The 17,470-nt window shown below is 35.0% G+C and overlaps 1 protein-coding gene across 1 annotated transcript; it reads left to right on the top strand.

The window, feature by feature from the left end:
* Positions 1-12,343: 12,343 nt before the first annotated feature.
* LOC110113890 (IQ domain-containing protein IQM1) lies at positions 12,344-16,848 on the top strand. Its single transcript, XM_020846600.2, has 10 exons — positions 12,344-12,803; positions 13,740-14,274; positions 14,372-14,486; positions 14,582-14,647; positions 14,771-14,859; positions 14,969-15,056; positions 15,159-15,296; positions 15,701-15,793; positions 15,906-16,007; positions 16,083-16,848. Exons 2-10 carry the CDS (start codon positions 13,787-13,789, stop codon positions 16,545-16,547), a joined length of 1,644 nt encoding a protein of 547 aa, XP_020702259.1. The 5' UTR covers positions 12,344-12,803; positions 13,740-13,786; the 3' UTR covers positions 16,548-16,848.
* The last annotated feature ends 622 nt before the right edge of the window (positions 16,849-17,470 follow it).

Below are 17,470 nucleotides of genomic sequence, written 5' to 3'. Positions count from 1 at the left end.
TTTATTAAAGTTTTTTTATGAAAGTCCTAAATTTAATCATACATGTATCAATAAATTTTTGGAGGTGGCAAAGAAAAGTAATTTATTTGAAATATCAAATGTACTTTTTCTACCACTTTATTTGAATGAATGAAAAATAAAATAAATTTTTTTTTTAATTTGACTTAGTAAAATGAATGTACCACAACAATGGTGGTGACTATGAATTGTTTGAACGCACGTTTTTGCTTATTCTAAATTATTTTGACATCTAAAATATGTTTTCAGTTCAATTAAAACTTAGATGATACTTTTGACAACTCTATAATTTATTATTTTGAAGCAGTTAATTTCGTTATCATAGAGACCTATTCAGATAAATAATATTCTGCTTTAATTTATTTGATTTTAATTCTGTTGATAGTTTCACTATCGTGTTGTATAGTACTTATAGTATATTGTAGTTCTTTGGTTCAGTTTATTTATTTTTATTTAGCTATATAGCTATCGAGCGTGTAGTTCATTTAGTTTTTGTTTTTATTTTCAAGCAAAGGAAGGTATATGAGCAATGAGTAGTTTGGATATGAATCTGGATGTTTGTATGTTATTTTTTATTAATTTGATTTTGCAGGGCTTAAATTTTATTTTTTGTTATTCTTTCTGTCAAGTTGCTATTGTAGTTAAATTTAGGTTTATATATTTTGGATATATATATATATAATATTGAGATTTAATATCTCATTTATATGTGCATTCATAATCGCGAGCTTGCAAGTATATTATTCATGAAGTTTTTTACATGCTCTTCTCATCAAATTGGAGGCTGAGTCTGCCACAATCGGACATAATATGACCCGTATAATATCTGGCAAATAAGCAGGTTGTGACTATATAGTAAATAAAATATATGTTGAACTAAATGAATAGAATATTATGCATATCATGTTCTATATGCAAAATTGTTCTTTATCATTTTATAATTAATATGGATACGTACTATAAGTTTAATTAAGATCTTATAAATATAAGACAGTTAATTTGCAATAAACAGGAAATCTTTCATAGATATAATTAAATGACATATCATAAGTTTCAGACATGATAAAATTCTAGACGCGAGAGATATTTCATTTAATTGAATTTTTTGGCCTAAGAAAAACTCTGAGATCAAACAATTGAAAATAGAAATGGATTTGGTTTTACGGCTATAAAGATCATCATACGTTTTGTCCAACCTAGAGCGACATATAAAAAAAAAAAAAAAAACTCGGAAGAACTTCTCTCTTCTACTCATTACCCTTTATCTTTCCTTTTTCCATTTTTCTCTCCCGACCAGTAGATTAAGAGGAGGATAACTGGGACTTCGATTAATTAGATGAATGATTCGTATCTCATCTTACATATAAAATTTACGTATTTATGAACCTAGCGCCTACGATGCTCAAGTCCCACAAAACGGCCTTGTGCTCTTAGAGATTTCTCAAAGATTCTTCCCAGATTTTTCGCCCACCAGGACTCAGTACACGGAGAAATGTATTAGGACGGAGCGGACGGTAGACCGTTACCGCACACTATATAAAACCGCGCTCTGTACCATTCAGGTACCGCTTGTATCCCTGCTGTCTGTGCCGGACTTTACGCTGGTCCGCATCCGCACTAAATAAAATTGTCAGTTACTCGAACCACACCCCACCACCCAATTCTCACTTTTATCCTTCAATAACTTGAGAGCTCAAGATGTTGCATCGCCATACTTCAACTTGTGAAACCCACAGAAATAAATTTAAGAGGTGATACATCTTTCAGATTCACCTCCCTCTCGTTGATGCTAGAACAAATTTTCATATGTGGGATGTTATCAAATTTAATATATATTAAAAAAAAATTAGCACCCAACTATTTTGAATGGAAATCCCATGGTGGAGTTGAAAGCAAGACTCTTAATCAAGTTATTATCAGAGAATTATTTCAACCTTCTTTTTTATATCAATAGGTAAGGATATATGTGGGTCCATCAATTGTTAAAGAAAATATGAATGCCACAAATAGTACCTTATTTAGCGTGTCATTTCGGGCTACGGGTCGAATCGGAATGACCGGGTTTCAAACTGGTCAGAAATTTGAACCCGGACCCGACCCGGGTAGGTAAACAGGTCGAAAATTCGAACCCGGACCTGACCCGGCGGGTTGCTTGGTTGACCTGACCGGACCCGTGAGGCAGAGAAGGAGGGTTTCACGAGCGCGGCAGCGGGCGACGGCGAGCACTACAACGGGCAGCGGCGCGAGCGCGGCAGCGCGGGTTCGACAGCGGGCGCACGGGGCAGTGGGGGCGGGGCAGCGGGCAGCGATCAGCGCGGGCGGGGGCAGCGGAAAATGCAAATTTTTTTAAAATAAACGGGTTTTGGGGTTGACCCGGCAACCCGTCGGGTAAACCCGAACCCGATCCGTTTTTTCAAACGGGTCGAATCTGCGTCGGGTCCAACCCGAATTTTTTGGGTCGGATTTTCATGTCGTGTCAAATATTGACACCCCTACCTTATGTTAAAGAAGACCTAAATGAAGAAATCACAAAATGTTAGCATGCTAGCATGCTGAAGAACAGCTATGGTATGTTATAAGAGGCACTTAAAGTTATCAACAATTGCACAACTTTTGAACTACAAAGTTGAAATCCATGTGTTGAATATTTATCATGACTGCTACCTTCTGTCATAAAATCTATGATGCCAAAAGATAAGAAATAAGTTGATAATATGTATAAAATCTAAAAATTGTTGAAGAAGTATGGACAAACAAAAAATACTAAAAGGAGTGCTAACACATCCGTCCGATGGCGAAGCGTGGAAACACTTCGACTATACGTGTCCAACATATGCTTCATCAGTACATAATGTTTGGCTTGGTATCTGTGCATATGTATTCAATATTTGTAATCAATTCAATGTTCGATATACATGTCGACCAATTCTTGTAGTTGTATAAGACCTATCTTATTTCCTCTGCATGAAAAATTCTTTCATCTTTCTATCATTAATCATTCCGGGTCTGAAAAGTGCAATAAAAATCTAGAAAATTTTCAAAGGACATTGATTGACGAGCTAAAAATGCTATAAAGTCTTGCTCTATCAATTTTGTGATCGGCATCATCTTATGATAATAAATTTATGACTTCTTGTTGCAAACTTAGGATTCGTTTGAGACGGCTTTCTTATTGCTTCATAAAGCAGTTTTCAAGTAAAAAAATAAAATTTTTGTACTAAAAAGCTACTTTCAAAAACAATAAGAAAGCTCTCCCAAATGAAGCTTTGTGATAAATTTGATCACAAATTTTTTGAGATAATTTTTTTAGTCACTAATTTCAAGATGCTCAAATTAGCCATAAATAGTACTCATTATCATTAGATTTACAATGAAATTGATTGTTGTATACATAGGCTTTACCTTGTAATGAGCCAGTCAGCCAGATATCTTTAGGCAAAAAATTTTTGTTTTCTCCATATTATATGTTTTGGGAGTGTTGCAATGAAACTGTATGGCCTGCACATTTTTTTGCTAAAACCCTATTTGTTTCTTGTTACTATATATCATCGGCTGCAAATGATATCATTTCTCAAGGGAAAACATGATTCAATATAATAAACATACATCATATAGAACATATTATGTTGTTAAAGTTTAAAAAATCATTTGATGTGAGAGTTATTTTTAAGATATTGTTTACTTGTTTGTTTTTTTCATTATTCTTTGAGAAGAGTAAATCAAAGATAAAGAAGTCTAGCATAAATTCTAGTGTTAATGTCAGTCGATGGTGATCAAAGGGCTGTAGTCATGTGAAGAAGATCAAGGGACCATAGTTAGGAGACAAATGTCAGACGATTGTAGTCAGACAACTGTGATTTGTAGATCGTACTTAGGCGACAAAGGTTGGATGATTGTAGTTGAGCAATGGAGGTTGGAGGACTATAGTCAGGGACAGCGATCAAAGGAGCAAAGTCAAGTAATGGTGATTGAAGGAGAGCAATTAAGCGATGTTAGCCAGAGGGCGATGATGGTTGGAGGAGTGTAGTTGAGTGATGGTGGTCAGAGGGTCATTGTCGAGCATCTATGGTCAGAGGTCTATAGTCGGGCGACAAAATTCAAACGATCATAAATGGGCGACGACAACCGGAGGATTTTAGTCGGGTAATGGTTGTTGGAGAACTGTAGTCGTCATAGTTAGATGATGATGATAAGTGGATCGTAGTCAAGCGATAATGATGCCCTGATGGTAGTTGGACGCTACTCCAATGATGGCAGTCATGCAGTGTTTTGATGGAGACGGTGCGATCAGACTGCCATGATTGACTAATGGCCTTATAGTGGTACTCAAGTGGAGCATTAAAATTCTTAGAACCTATAATTACTCTTAAATCTCAAGCTCAAGTCCAAGCTCCATTCTTTTATTTAACGAGTATATTTATATATTTTTTTACAGTTGCATGCCCCGTAGTATAGCCAATATCTTAAATATTCCATTGGCGACTTTATTGATTATCTTTATCCTAATTAAAATTTAAAATATGTTATTATTTTAAAAAATTCAATTCGAACTTTAATTAATCACTTCACCTTATAAATAATTAATTTGCAGATCGTTCCATGGAGTCTTTGTTGACCGATTACGTGAGCCACCGAAAATAACGCGCACTACTGTTTGATTATACGTATTCATCGAAGTCTTAAAAGTCTTTTTTTCCATAATGGGTTTACGTAACGGATTCGGGTTGCCACATAAAGTCGGATCCACTCCAAGAAATGTCAACAGTCAACGGTCAAATGCAGGACCACAAGTACACGTTTGTTTTAGGAAAAAAAAAATTATGCGAAGAGATCTCGTCAGAATTTCAATCAACAGTTAAGATTTTTCAATGTACTTTAAGATTAGTATAATATATAATATATAGATAATTAATATGATATAAAATTTAAAACAGATTTAAAACTTTTTAATTTTATTATGATCAATTTTTTATTGGAAGATTCTGACATAATTTTTGCCAATTTATCGCTGAATCAATCTAACAATCTTATAAACGACATATATATATATATATATATATATTCCGAATAATTATTTTAAGAAGAATATAATATAAATTTTAAAACTCCTTATAAGAAATTTAATGAAATTCCTTGACCTATTTTGCTCCAATTCAAAGGTTAGGGATATGAATTTTTGACGTAGTATTGTTTCAAAAATCTAATCAATATAAAAGGAATTGTTGCGTCATGGAAAGTTCACGGCAGAAAAGAGATATATACTTTAGTGTACTAATTTTGTATGAAAATCCAGCACGTAAATAAATGAAAGATGGGGGTGTAGCGCGTTCATAAGAGATACCAGAATTTTTACTTGGGAACTCCTAATAAAGAGGAAAAAGCAATGGGCCTTGCCCAATTTAAAAGAATCCATTAATGTTTGCATTTGATTACAAATGAGGCCGTTCCTTGGCGGGAAAACATTGGCTCGATGTAGCAAATATACATCATATATGGTGCATTACACGGCGGGAGTTGGAAGAATCAGTGTTAACATGTTGGTTTGGCCAGCAGGATCATAATCAAGAAGCGATATCGGTCGGAAGGACCATAGTCGGGTGATAGTGGTTGGAAGGACCATAGTCGGACGACAATAATTAAAAGGTCCATAATTGGCAAGCTATATATGTTAGAAGAACTGTAGTTGGGTGATAGTGGTTGGAAGGACCGTAGTCAGACGACAAAGGTTATAAAGACCATAATATAGTGATAATGGTCGGAAGGACCCTAGTTGGCAGGCGATGGAGGTCGGAAAGACCATAGTTAGGGTGATAGTGGCCAAAAGGATTATAGTCAACAGGAGACGGAAGTCGAAAAGATCGTAGTCGGGTGACGGTGGTCAGAAGGACTGTAGTCGACGGGTGAAATAAGTGCAAATCACTCTTCTCTCTCTCTCTCTCTCTCCTTGCTTCTTTTCTTACATACAATGTTATTGCTATCTACAATACAAGAGAAAGTCAAGTTAATAACTTTAAGGGATGCCTTGAAGTGTTGTGGTGCTCTATCCTCTGTTTGATGTTATTACAGTGCTCAAACACATAACATTGTGGCATAACACAATGCTGAATTGTCTAATATAAAGAGCTTCAGTAATGTGTTCTCTGTTGATTAGTGTTGGGGTGCTTGGGAGCACTCGAGAATAGTGCAAGGGCGCTAGAGTACACACCGTCGGGGTGCTCTGGTACACAATGCCTCGGCATTATATAAAAATAATTTTTTGGTGCAAACAAAGCAAAAGGTAAACCTCTGAACCCTTCAGTGAGCACTAGAAATTGACTTTGGTCTGAGGCAATAACACAATCTGATTTATTGACACAATCTGATTTATTGACACAATCAGATTCCACATAGATTAATAATATCCCACTTTGAATTGATCAATCCTTCTCTCAATCTGCACCATCAATCATACTATTTATAGTGTGGCTCACCCTTGTTCTCATCCTCTATGAAGACAAACTAAAGCTACATATAACTTTATTTTATCAATTGTCACCATCTTCGTCATCATGTCTATAGGACTCTTGGTTGTGTGTATTTTCACCAAAAATAATAGACTATCTTCTAGAAGCAACCTGATGAAATGATATCAAAGAAAGATGTGCTTCATTCTGGCATGGAATACATCATTCTTAGCTAGGCAAATTGCACTCATGGTGTAAATATACAACTTTTCATTCCTTTGCCCTTAGACAAGTTTCGTAAAGAAACTTTGCAACCAAATCATCTTCTTACTAGCCTGAGTGATAGTAATATACTTAGCTTCTGTGATTGAGAGCACAATAATCTTCTGAAACTTTGAAACCCAACTCACTGCAGTCTTTCTCAAAGTGAAGATATAGCTTATTGTGCTCCTCCTACCATCAAGATCTCCAGTAAGATCAGAATCTACATATCTCTATAGATTAATCGCTGCCACACTAAAGCAAAGACCTTTATCAATTGATCCTCTCAAGTACCTGATAATCCACTTAACCACCTCCCAAGACTGAATTATTCAAAAATATGTTGACCGCTCCTACTGCATATACTATATATGATTTTGTACATCATAACATAGATCAAACTTCCAACTACTGAAGCATATAGAATTTTTTTCATTATTTCTTCACTGCTTTAGATTTATGTGATTATATATTGAATAGTTGAAAGTGACTACACAAGAGAGTGCAAACTGACTTTGCCTCACTCATGTTGAATCTCTGAAGCACATGTTCAACATATTTTACCTGAGATTACTTCAGTATACCTACACTTCTATCTTTATTGATTCTCGTATAGAGAATTTTGTTTATTGGATCTAGATCTTTCATTTCAAACTCCTTTGATAATTATTCCTTCAGAACATATTTTTTATATATGACCCTACAACCAGCATGTCTTCAACACAAAAAAAAATATTATTATTATTAAAATATTAAAAAATAGTGATCTTGGTGGTACTTCTTATATATATTATCTGACATAAACATATCAAATCTCCGGTACCACTATCTTAGTGCATACTTCAGTCCGTATAAATTCCTCCTAAGCCTATACACTAGATCTTCATTTTCTATGACCATATATCTATGAGATTGCACCATATACAACTCTTCATTGAGGTCGACATGAAAAAAAGTTATATTTACATCCATCTGCTCTAGATGTAAATCCTCTACTACTACCATGCTCAATAGAACTCTAATTGTTGTCATCTTTACCAACGAAAAGAAAATTTTAGTGAAGTCCACTCCTTCCTTCTGCTAAAAACCTTTAACTACATGGCTAGCCTTATAACACTTGCTACCATTAAGTTCTTCTTTCAGCCTATAAACCCATTTGTTCTGTAGTGCTCTCTTACCATTTGGTAGCTTTATCAACTTCTAAGTCTGATTCAATTCAAGTGAATGTATCTGATCATCCATGGCTTGCTACTACTTCTTTAAATTATTAACTTGAATGAACTCACCATAACACTCTCATTCACCACTATATGTCAGCAATATATAGTACAAGGAAGGAGAATACATTTGTACTGGTCTTGTGATTCTACTAGATCTCTTAACTTCAGCAGCAAGTATTTGATATACTCTTTATGCTTCATTAGCTTTTCCTTCTTGATCATCATCATCCTCTATCTCAAAATTTTTGAAAGAATTTTTAGGAGTCTCATTTCTATCTTTATATATTTCACTTTAATTGAATTTTACATCATTGTTATTGATAAACTTCTGATTTTGATAATCCCACAATTTATAGCCAAAATTTATTTGAACCATATCCAATAAAATATAATTAATAGATTTTGGATCAAGCTTACTCCTAAATCATGTAATAATATAAACATAGGATGAACAACCAAAAAATTGAGGTGAGATAAACTACCTCATTTCCACTCCATGCATCCTTAGGTAACCCCTTATTCACAGAAATTGAAGAACCACAGTTGATCAGATAAATTGCAGCATCCATTACCATTACCAAGAACTGTTTGGGTAGACTAGCATGTAATATCTGCTCTTGGCGCACTCAATGATAATTTTATTCATGTACTTTGCAACAACATTCTATTGTGGTATTCTTGGAATAGTGAAATCATTCATGACTCTATTCAAAGCACATACTCCTTGAACTTATCACGATACTCACCATAATTATCTGATATGAGACACATAAGATTCAAACCTATCTCAATCTCAACCATTATCTTCCACTTCTTGAAAACTCCAAACACATATGACTTGTATTTTAAGAGGTAAACCTGTACCTTTTTGCTTTGATTTTTAATAAATGTTACAAAATATAATAATCCTCATATAAAAAGAACTATAACAGGACCCCACATATAGTGATGTACTAACTCTAACTTTTTTTACTTACCTTTGAACTAGTATTTGAAAAACTCACCTTATGTTGCTTATCATATATACAGTGTTCTAAAAAATTTAAATAAATAGATTTTAAACCATGAAGCTTTCCTCTTGTAAGAAATGAATCAGGGGTGGGTCCAGCTCCTTTTTTCAGAGTGGACAATATTTTAATTAATTAAATAATAATAACAACAACAACAATAATAATAATAATAATAATAATAATAATAATAATAATAATAATAATAATAATAATAAATTATAAAAATTTGATAAATTTAATAATAGTCATGACAAACAATTTTTAAGCTTTAATTCTCTCAAGATTTACTAAAACATGTTTAACAGTATACTAGATAAAGGAAAAAAAATGAGAGTTTCAATAATCGTTCCATTTCTCATAATCCAATAAAGGATTACACATCACAAAAACCCATAAAGAATTACAGCTAATCTTTCCTAAAGCATGAGCAATTTGGCAATGAATTAAGACTTTGAAAACTTATAAAATAGAACTATATACAAATGATAACATAATCAGAAAAAAAAAATCATTTTTCATTTCTTACATAAATCAAAAGAGTTCCAAATGATTTCTCTAACTCTCCACTTCTACCCCTCCAGTTTTCCAAAGGAAATTTTCGCCAAAAATAAAATGCTATGGAAAAGGAAGAACAAGCAAGATCCCCAAAATGTAGTGACTTAGTCCTCATCAACCATAAAACAAGTTTAAAACAATATTAAAAAATCATCGTAGCTAGAAAAGGAAGAACAAGAATGAATGCAGTACACACCGTCCCTTTCATTTTCATTTTGACATCTTCACATTTTAATTCATATGGATGTTAAAAGTTTTGAGATTAAAATGCTCTAAAAACTAATTGAAACTCATTCAACATGAAATAGGGCAACTGGGGAGTAGCATGGAGGTGCCAAAAGAACAAGATTAATCATTAGATTAAAGTTACCTTAGCGAATGACGAGCGCCTAAGACAGCAACCGCGAAGAGCTAGAGCTTGCGATTGCGAAGAGCTGGAGGTTGCGACTTGCGAGAACGCAGCGACCTCTTGAACGTCGAATGGGAAGAAGAGGGGAGGGCTACGAAGACGAAGGGGGCGACTGAACGTGGAAATTTGATTGCCGAATGCGATTTCGTGAAAGTGGCTAAAATAATAAAAGACTTGCGAGCTAGAGTCTGGCAGGCGGGATGGGTAGCACTGATAAAGTTAGGGCAAAAAAGCTTTTTGATGGGGCTCAAAATACAAAAATTATCTCTGACTATAGCATGGGTCCGCCCATGAAGTGAATGTATATCTTTCTTACTCATAAGACCAAGTATTCTATGCCAAAGTCCTCAATCAACATCTGAATATGTTACTCCAATAGAATTTGACCTTCTACTGATAACATACAGGGTGCCTTCAATATTGCTATGAGCTATAACCATAGTCCCTTTTGTCATTTTCCACGAATCTTCTGTGAATGATATCACATGGCTTGAGTTTGCAATATGATTCACATAAATTAAACTCTTCTTCAAATATGGAACATGCCTAATATTTTTTAGTCTCCAAACTGACCCATTCAGTATTATGATATCAACATCTCACTGTCCAATAATGTTGCAGGCGATGTTGTCTCCTATAATACTTTACCAAAATCATATTGAGTATAGTTCTTAAATGTCTCATTGTTAGGACTTGCATGAAAAGAAGTACTTGAATCTATCACCCATAATTAAGAATTGTAGAGAGATAAAATTAGAGAATATGACAAAAACTCTTTTGTAGATACATTTGCATAATCATTTTTGTCTTGACCTCCACCACTGCCCTTCTTTGCAACTGTACAATTCTTCTTCAAGTGGCCCTTCTTTCCATAGCTCCAGCACACAATTTTCCCTCTACCAGAAGCAAACTTTCCTCTCTTGAATTTAGATATCCTTTTACTTGGATTTATCTCTAAACCCTTCCTCTTGCTTCAACATTCAAAGAAGAATTTGAAGATTCACTGTGCGCCCTCCTACGAACCTCTTCATTAAGCACTAACTCCACAATGTCCTCAAAGTTTAGGTTGGAACTTCTTGAAGAGTTACTCACATCAATAACATGCTCATTCTATCTTTCTGGCAATGAAGACAACAATAGTAATGTCCTTACCTCATTATCAAAATTGATGCCAACTGAACATATTTGACTCATTACTGTGGTTAGGTTATTCAATTGTTCTACTATTGGGATGTTGTCCAACATCTTCATATTGAATAACTTCTTCATTAAGAACACTTTGTTTGAGGTGGACGACTTCTCATACATCTTAGTCAATGCAGCCATGAGATTGACTGTAGTTTTCTCATTTACAATGTTGAATGCAACATATGAGGAAAGTGAAAGTTGAATAAAACCTAGTGCATTCCAGTCAAGAACCTCCCATTCCTCCATAATCATAGAATCAGACTTCTTGGTGATTCCTTTCAATGATAAATATAACTTCTTCTGATACAATAAATCTTTAATTTACATCCTCCAGAATGCAAAGTTTGAACCTTTGAACTTCTCAATCTTGTACCTTACCTTTTCTGTTTTTACTCCCACTCAATCTGAACAACCACGTTCTAATGCCAGTTGTTGGGGATGAAAATAAAACATCACAGAGAAATAAATATGAAAGTAAAAGCAGCAAAAAGTAAAAGGAGCCAAGATTTAGCATGAAAAAATTCAAACAAGGAAAAAAACCATAAAGTCACACCACACCAATAAATCCACTATGAAAATTGGGATAAATAAGTAAAAATCTCTTCTCTCTCACTCTCTCATTGCTTCTCTTTTCACATACACCACTCACTACCTACAATATAAGAGAAAGTCAAGTTAATAACTCCAAGGGATACAACCCTTGAGAAAAACGAGAAAGATAAATGTTCAATCCGCCTCGAAGTGCCGTGGTGCTAGTTTGGAGAGGTCCGAGGCAACAACATAGTCCGATTGATCGACACAATCAAATTCCACACAAACTAATAGTTGTTATTATATTTGTAGATGTATTCTTTTTTATTATCATTTATCAAATATTTAAAAATTTTATCATCAATGAAAGTACGAAATTCTTTATGAACATAAAGTTAAATTCTTAAATATTGAGTCATTTTTCGGTGTCACGGATGGAATTTCATTAAGAAACTTAAAAAATTAAGCGTTCTTGTGAGGAGCAATCCTTAGACGAGTGACCTCCTTAAAAGATACGCAAACGTGAACGAGATAAAATTATAAGGTCATTATGTCAAAGCATATAATATCTTGATAGCTAAAAATTTGAACTATTACATAAACATAATCATTGCCCTCAAATTTTCAAAAAAAATGAAATATTTAGGAATTTTATAATTTATACATACATCTCTACTTAAATAAAATTAGTACAAAGACGAATCTAAATGAACTGATACTATCAATTAGCTCCAAAAAAAACACAATGGGGAGACTAGTCAGTCGTCTTCCACGCATGAGCAAGGATACTAGCTGACGATGCTGGTCACAGGTTCAGGGAAAGCGGACGACTTTGAAGTTCAGCGGAACTTCTGAGAAGCTGCGCGTACTCATTTTTCACCTCGCTCGTGCTTTCTCCCTCTACCATCTCTATATTACTCAGTTCCACGAAGCATGTTGAAGGAGAAGCGGAGATTTTGAGACGAGAAAGAGGGGAACTGGGTTCGGAAGCGAGAACCTTGACCTTTTTTACTTTTAAATTGGTCAAAAGACCTCGTGTGCTTTTCATTAAGAAGTGGCAATATCAGGAGAGAGCTAGATCTTGATGAGCATTTAAAGCCCCTTTATCTACGATATTTCAAAGTACACCCTTTTGAATTCCAGGGAGAAACTACCCTCTGCCTCTAAGGTCTACCTCTTTCGTCTTTGAAGGGCACACTTGCAGTTTTATTTTTTCTGGGTTTCCCTTTTATGACTTCTATTTTGTGCATCTATAAGTAATTTGAGGGTTTGGGTTGTTTTCGTCGTGGCTTCTCCTTTTGATTCTTTGTATTTGCTCCACTCTTTCAATCATTGCTGAAGCATTCTTGATCCCTGCTGCTAATCTAGCTGGTAAAGACTAGAAATTTTTTTTTCTCCTATCGCTTCTGTTCTTTTTTGTTTTGCTGGGATTGAAGGTTAGGGTTAGGGTTTTTGTTTGCAATGCCCTCTTATGAGTATTGTTTCATTTTGAGGAATTCTGCGTAATATCTTGACCATTTGATTTGGGTTTAATTCATGAAAGAATGATCTTATCAAGAAAATTATAACATACGGATGATTATCTTCTTAAACACAGTGAAAAGCTGAGGTGAAACTGAAGCGTGAATAACATTAGGCTGTGTTCATTCTTCAATTTATTTATCATTCCTTCAATCTAAACAAAAAAATAGAAATTTCTTTTTCACTAAATTTCTCCTCAACCAAACAAATTGGACGAACACTTATTTCAATTCAATTTCCTTACAAATTTCCATTTCTATTTCCTCTATTTCAAATCTTTCAAACTAAACAGAGCCTTAGTCTGCGGATTCAATAGTAGCTTGTCGGGCTGGGATTTCATTTTTTATTTTTATTTCTTTTCTCCTATTTCTTACAATTTTCCATCCTTATATGTATTGAAGCTTTGATTCTATGAAATCTTTGGAATTTTATTTTTAAGAATTTACTGATTGATTTAGGGTGAATAAGACACATCAGTTTAGTGTTTTTATGCTTCATTTCAGAGGCATCATAAATTTGAAGGATTACTTTGTTGTTTTGCGTCATTGAATATTGTCCTCACTACAGTTTAAATTTCTTCCAGGATAAACCTTCTGTTAAAGAACAGAGCTCAAGCTTTGTTTCTGGTTAATGGGTTTATCCTCTTCTTTACTTTCATGGGCATGGCTTGAATCCGTGAGAAGGATCGTTGGTCTTAAGAAGGTTGAAGCTGCTCTGGTTAAGTCCCTAAGTTTCAGCGAGAAAGACATTAAGACGACATTGAGATCACTGAGCTTTAAAAAAAATAGTTCACTGGCAAAGATGGCGCTTGGCACCTTGATCATAGAGAGGTCATTAAGTTTCAAAAAATGGGAGCTTTCAGAAGAAATAAAACCTCAAAACACTTTTTCATTACAGACCCAATTGACTGATACTGTTCTACAAGAGATCACTGCCTCTAAGGGCATCGATAATAAATCCATGCCAGAATTAAACCCTTCAAATTCTATTCCTGAATTTTGTTCCCCTCGACCACGGAGCGAGCTTGATGCAGCTGCTGTTAAGCTGCAAAAGGTTTACAAAAGTTATCGGACTCGAAGAAATCTGGCTGACTGTGCTGTGGTTGTTGAGGAGCTATGGTTAGTCTTCAATCCCTCCTCTTTCCTTTGAGTTCTAATCAATATGTTCATTATTTTATATTATTCTTAGATAAATTTGATTTATTATGGTTCATAGGTGGAAGGCTTTGGATTTTGCGTGTCTGAAGCATAGCTCAGTAACATATTTTGAGTTTGATAAACCTCAAACCGCAGTTTCACGATGGGCGAGGGCGCGCACGAGAGTTGCCAAGGTAATTTTACCATCTTTTTTCAACCGTTGATCTTTTATTTTACTAATGTATTTATGATCTGTGCAATCATTAATTCAATGCTATTGTTTTTTTAGGTTGGAAAAGGTTTGTCAAAAGATGAGAAGGCTCAAAAACTGGCACTTAGGCACTGGCTTGAGGCTGTAAGTAACAAATTTATGATCTGTGCAATCATTATTTAATAACAAATTTCTATCATTGTTCTTTTATTAAGTTAGTGACATTTCTAAGATGCTTATGTTATTCTTTGTGTCTCAACCGTATAGATTGATCCGCGTCATCGATATGGACACAATCTGCATCTATATTACGATGTTTGGTTCGCCAGTGAGAGCACTGAGCCATTTTTCTACTGGTAAACATCTTATAGAGAATCCACTAGAATTTTGATCTTTTCATGGAAGCAGCAGATATCAAAATCTCTTATATTATTCTTACATTTTTTTTCCTCCTGAACCATGAAGGTTGGATGTTGGGGATGGCAGAGAAATAAATCTTGAGAAGTGCCCAAGAAGCAAGCTTCAGCAGCAATGCATCAAATATCTTGGACCAGTATGTCTTCAAACACTGAGCATTCCTCATTTATCTGTTGTGTTCTCATCATCTTTTCTCAGTTGAGATGTGCACTTCTGATATAAATCATCTTTTCTGCAGAAAGAGAGGGATGCATATGAAGTCATTGTGGAGAATGGGAAGCTTGTGTATAAACTAAGTGAAAACCTTGTAAATACTGATGAAGAGTCAAAGTGGATATTTGTTTTGAGTACATCAAGGTCACTGTATGTGGGGCAGGTATATATATTTATCTATTGCATGCAATCTATATGTTAAGAACATTTTATTTTGGGGCTTATACAAACTGTGGAAAACTGCATGTTTTATCCTAGAAATTTACATACATACCACTTTATAACATCCTATTTACATATCTAACACTCAAAACTTTAATATTACATGCATACCACCCTATATTATTTTAATATCAAATATACCACTTATATTTCTTTCCTACCACTCATATATTTCATTACTATCACTCATATTTGATATGAAAATGAACTATGGGTGATATGTATGTAATATTAAAGTTTCATGTGTTAAATATGTAAATAGAGTAATATGAAGTGGTATGTATGTAAATCTCCCTATTGTTCATTCCATGTGACTAAAATTATATTGTTCTACTTTATGAGCAGAAGATGAAAGGCAAATTTCAACACTCAAGCTTTTTAGCTGGGGCAGCTACTACAGCTGCTGGAAGACTGATTGCCAAAGAAGGAGTTCTCAAGGTGAGCAATTATACCCACATAGATTGACTGAGATCCTATCTTCTTCTTACTAAAATTCCTTTTTTTTTTGGTCCCCTATTAACTAAAACTATAATTGAATTACTCTATCCAGGCTATATGGCCATACAGTGGTCATTACCTCCCAACTGAAGAAAACTTCAAGGAGTTCCTCAGCTTCCTCCAGGACAACAATTTAGACCTTACAGATGTTAAGGTACATATTTCTTTTCATTTCTTATATTCCAATCTGCGAGCTACTATTACTGACAAATGATGTATGTTTTTACAGAGATGTTCTGTTGATGATGACGAATTCCCAGCATTCAAGGAGTCCTGTGATGAGCCAATGAGTCATAATGTAGCTGAAGTAGAAGAGGTTGTAAAGGATATCACCATTGTTGAAGCTGAGAGTTCAGAAAAGCTTCCCAAGTCTCCATTACCTGATGGAATTAGGAACCAAGATGTGGTGGAGAAAGCAACAGTGCTCGAATTCAACCGACGAATTTCGTGCAAATGGAGCACTGGAAATGGACCAAGAATTGGATGTGTCAGGGATTACCCTCCTGATCTGCAGTGCAAAGCACTTGAGCAAGTTAATCTTTCACCAAGACTCATCCCCTCACCTCTTGGTAATAAGGTTCCGATACCGTCGCCTCGACCGAGTCCGAAGGTTCGGCTGTCTCCAAGGTTGTTGAACATGGGAATGCCTTCTCCAAAGGTGTCTCTAACTCTTCCCAACTTTAAGAAGAACTGAGCTTGATGATGCTTTTTTGGATACATCACCGAAGTGCTGGGGAAGAAGATGAAGCAGGCAGAGTGCCTCATTGCTCTGCAATTTCCATTTTGTTTTTTCATAAGATTGTTTGATTGAGATTATTCTAACTATTTTGTTCATTCATGTAGATAACTAAAGACTTAAGTTTTATTCGATTATATATGTATATGTAATCTGGAAAAGAAGCTCTTTGAAGGAAAAATATGAGAGAGTACTTTTGTGGGCTATTTATATCGACCATTACTCTTCCTTGTTGAATTCTTCTGAAAGCTTTATGCCATCTCTCTGCTATGAATTATGTGGAGGCTATTGAAGTGCATATGACGATCAAATAAGCCCAGCCAAAAACATGGAGGAATGCCACTTATAAAATGTATATAGATGAAACAATAGATTAAATATTTTGAACCTAAAAGCTGAAAGTTATTTATAAAGAAAAAAAGATTTTGATCATGTGAAGAAATTTTTCTAAATAAGACTTGATACGTCATGCAAAAATTATCTTGATATGGCACGAATCTCGAGGCAAAAATCAAGTTGGAAACTTCAAAAATTAAATCCGGGAGCACATGAACTCCGATTTCAGCAAACTTACAGTCAAACTGAGCGTCTAGGAAATACGAACCCAACGACACCAAGATCAACCCAATCCGATCCCAAATGAGTCCGAATCAAGGGCTCAAAGTGCTGTTGGAAGGTTCAATCCGCAATTTGAGTTACCAAACGGTCTCCGATTTTGACGAGCTTATACTCGAATCGAGCGGCCCGACGAAACGAATCCAACGAGCCCAAGATCGCCGAATTCCGACATCATTAAGGCCTTCAAATGTCCAACGAACGGTCCACGGTCAAAGGGTTCAGCAACAACCCATAACCACCCACTCTCCCTCTCCCTCAACCCA

The sequence above is a fragment of the Dendrobium catenatum genome, unplaced genomic scaffold (genome assembly GCF_001605985.2).
Source record: "Dendrobium catenatum unplaced genomic scaffold, ASM160598v2 fragScaff_scaffold_365, whole genome shotgun sequence".
NCBI classification, from domain to species: domain Eukaryota; kingdom Viridiplantae; phylum Streptophyta; class Magnoliopsida; order Asparagales; family Orchidaceae; genus Dendrobium; species Dendrobium catenatum.
This window is presented reverse-complemented; position numbering and strand designations above follow the sequence as displayed.

What these genes read in the sequence shown, in the direction of transcription:
- LOC110113890 (XM_020846600.2), top strand. Translation starts at nt 13,787, where the DNA reads ATGGGTTTATCCTCTTCTTTACTTTCATGGGCATGGCTTGAATCCGTG. An exon ending in GTGGTTGTTGAGGAGCTATG is followed by an intron (nt 14,275 to 14,371) that starts GTTAGTCTTCAA and finishes TATGGTTCATAG; the next exon opens with GTGGAAGGCTTTGGATTTTG. An exon ending in GGTCACTGTATGTGGGGCAG is followed by an intron (nt 15,297 to 15,700) that starts GTATATATATTT and finishes CTTTATGAGCAG; the next exon opens with AAGATGAAAGGCAAATTTCA.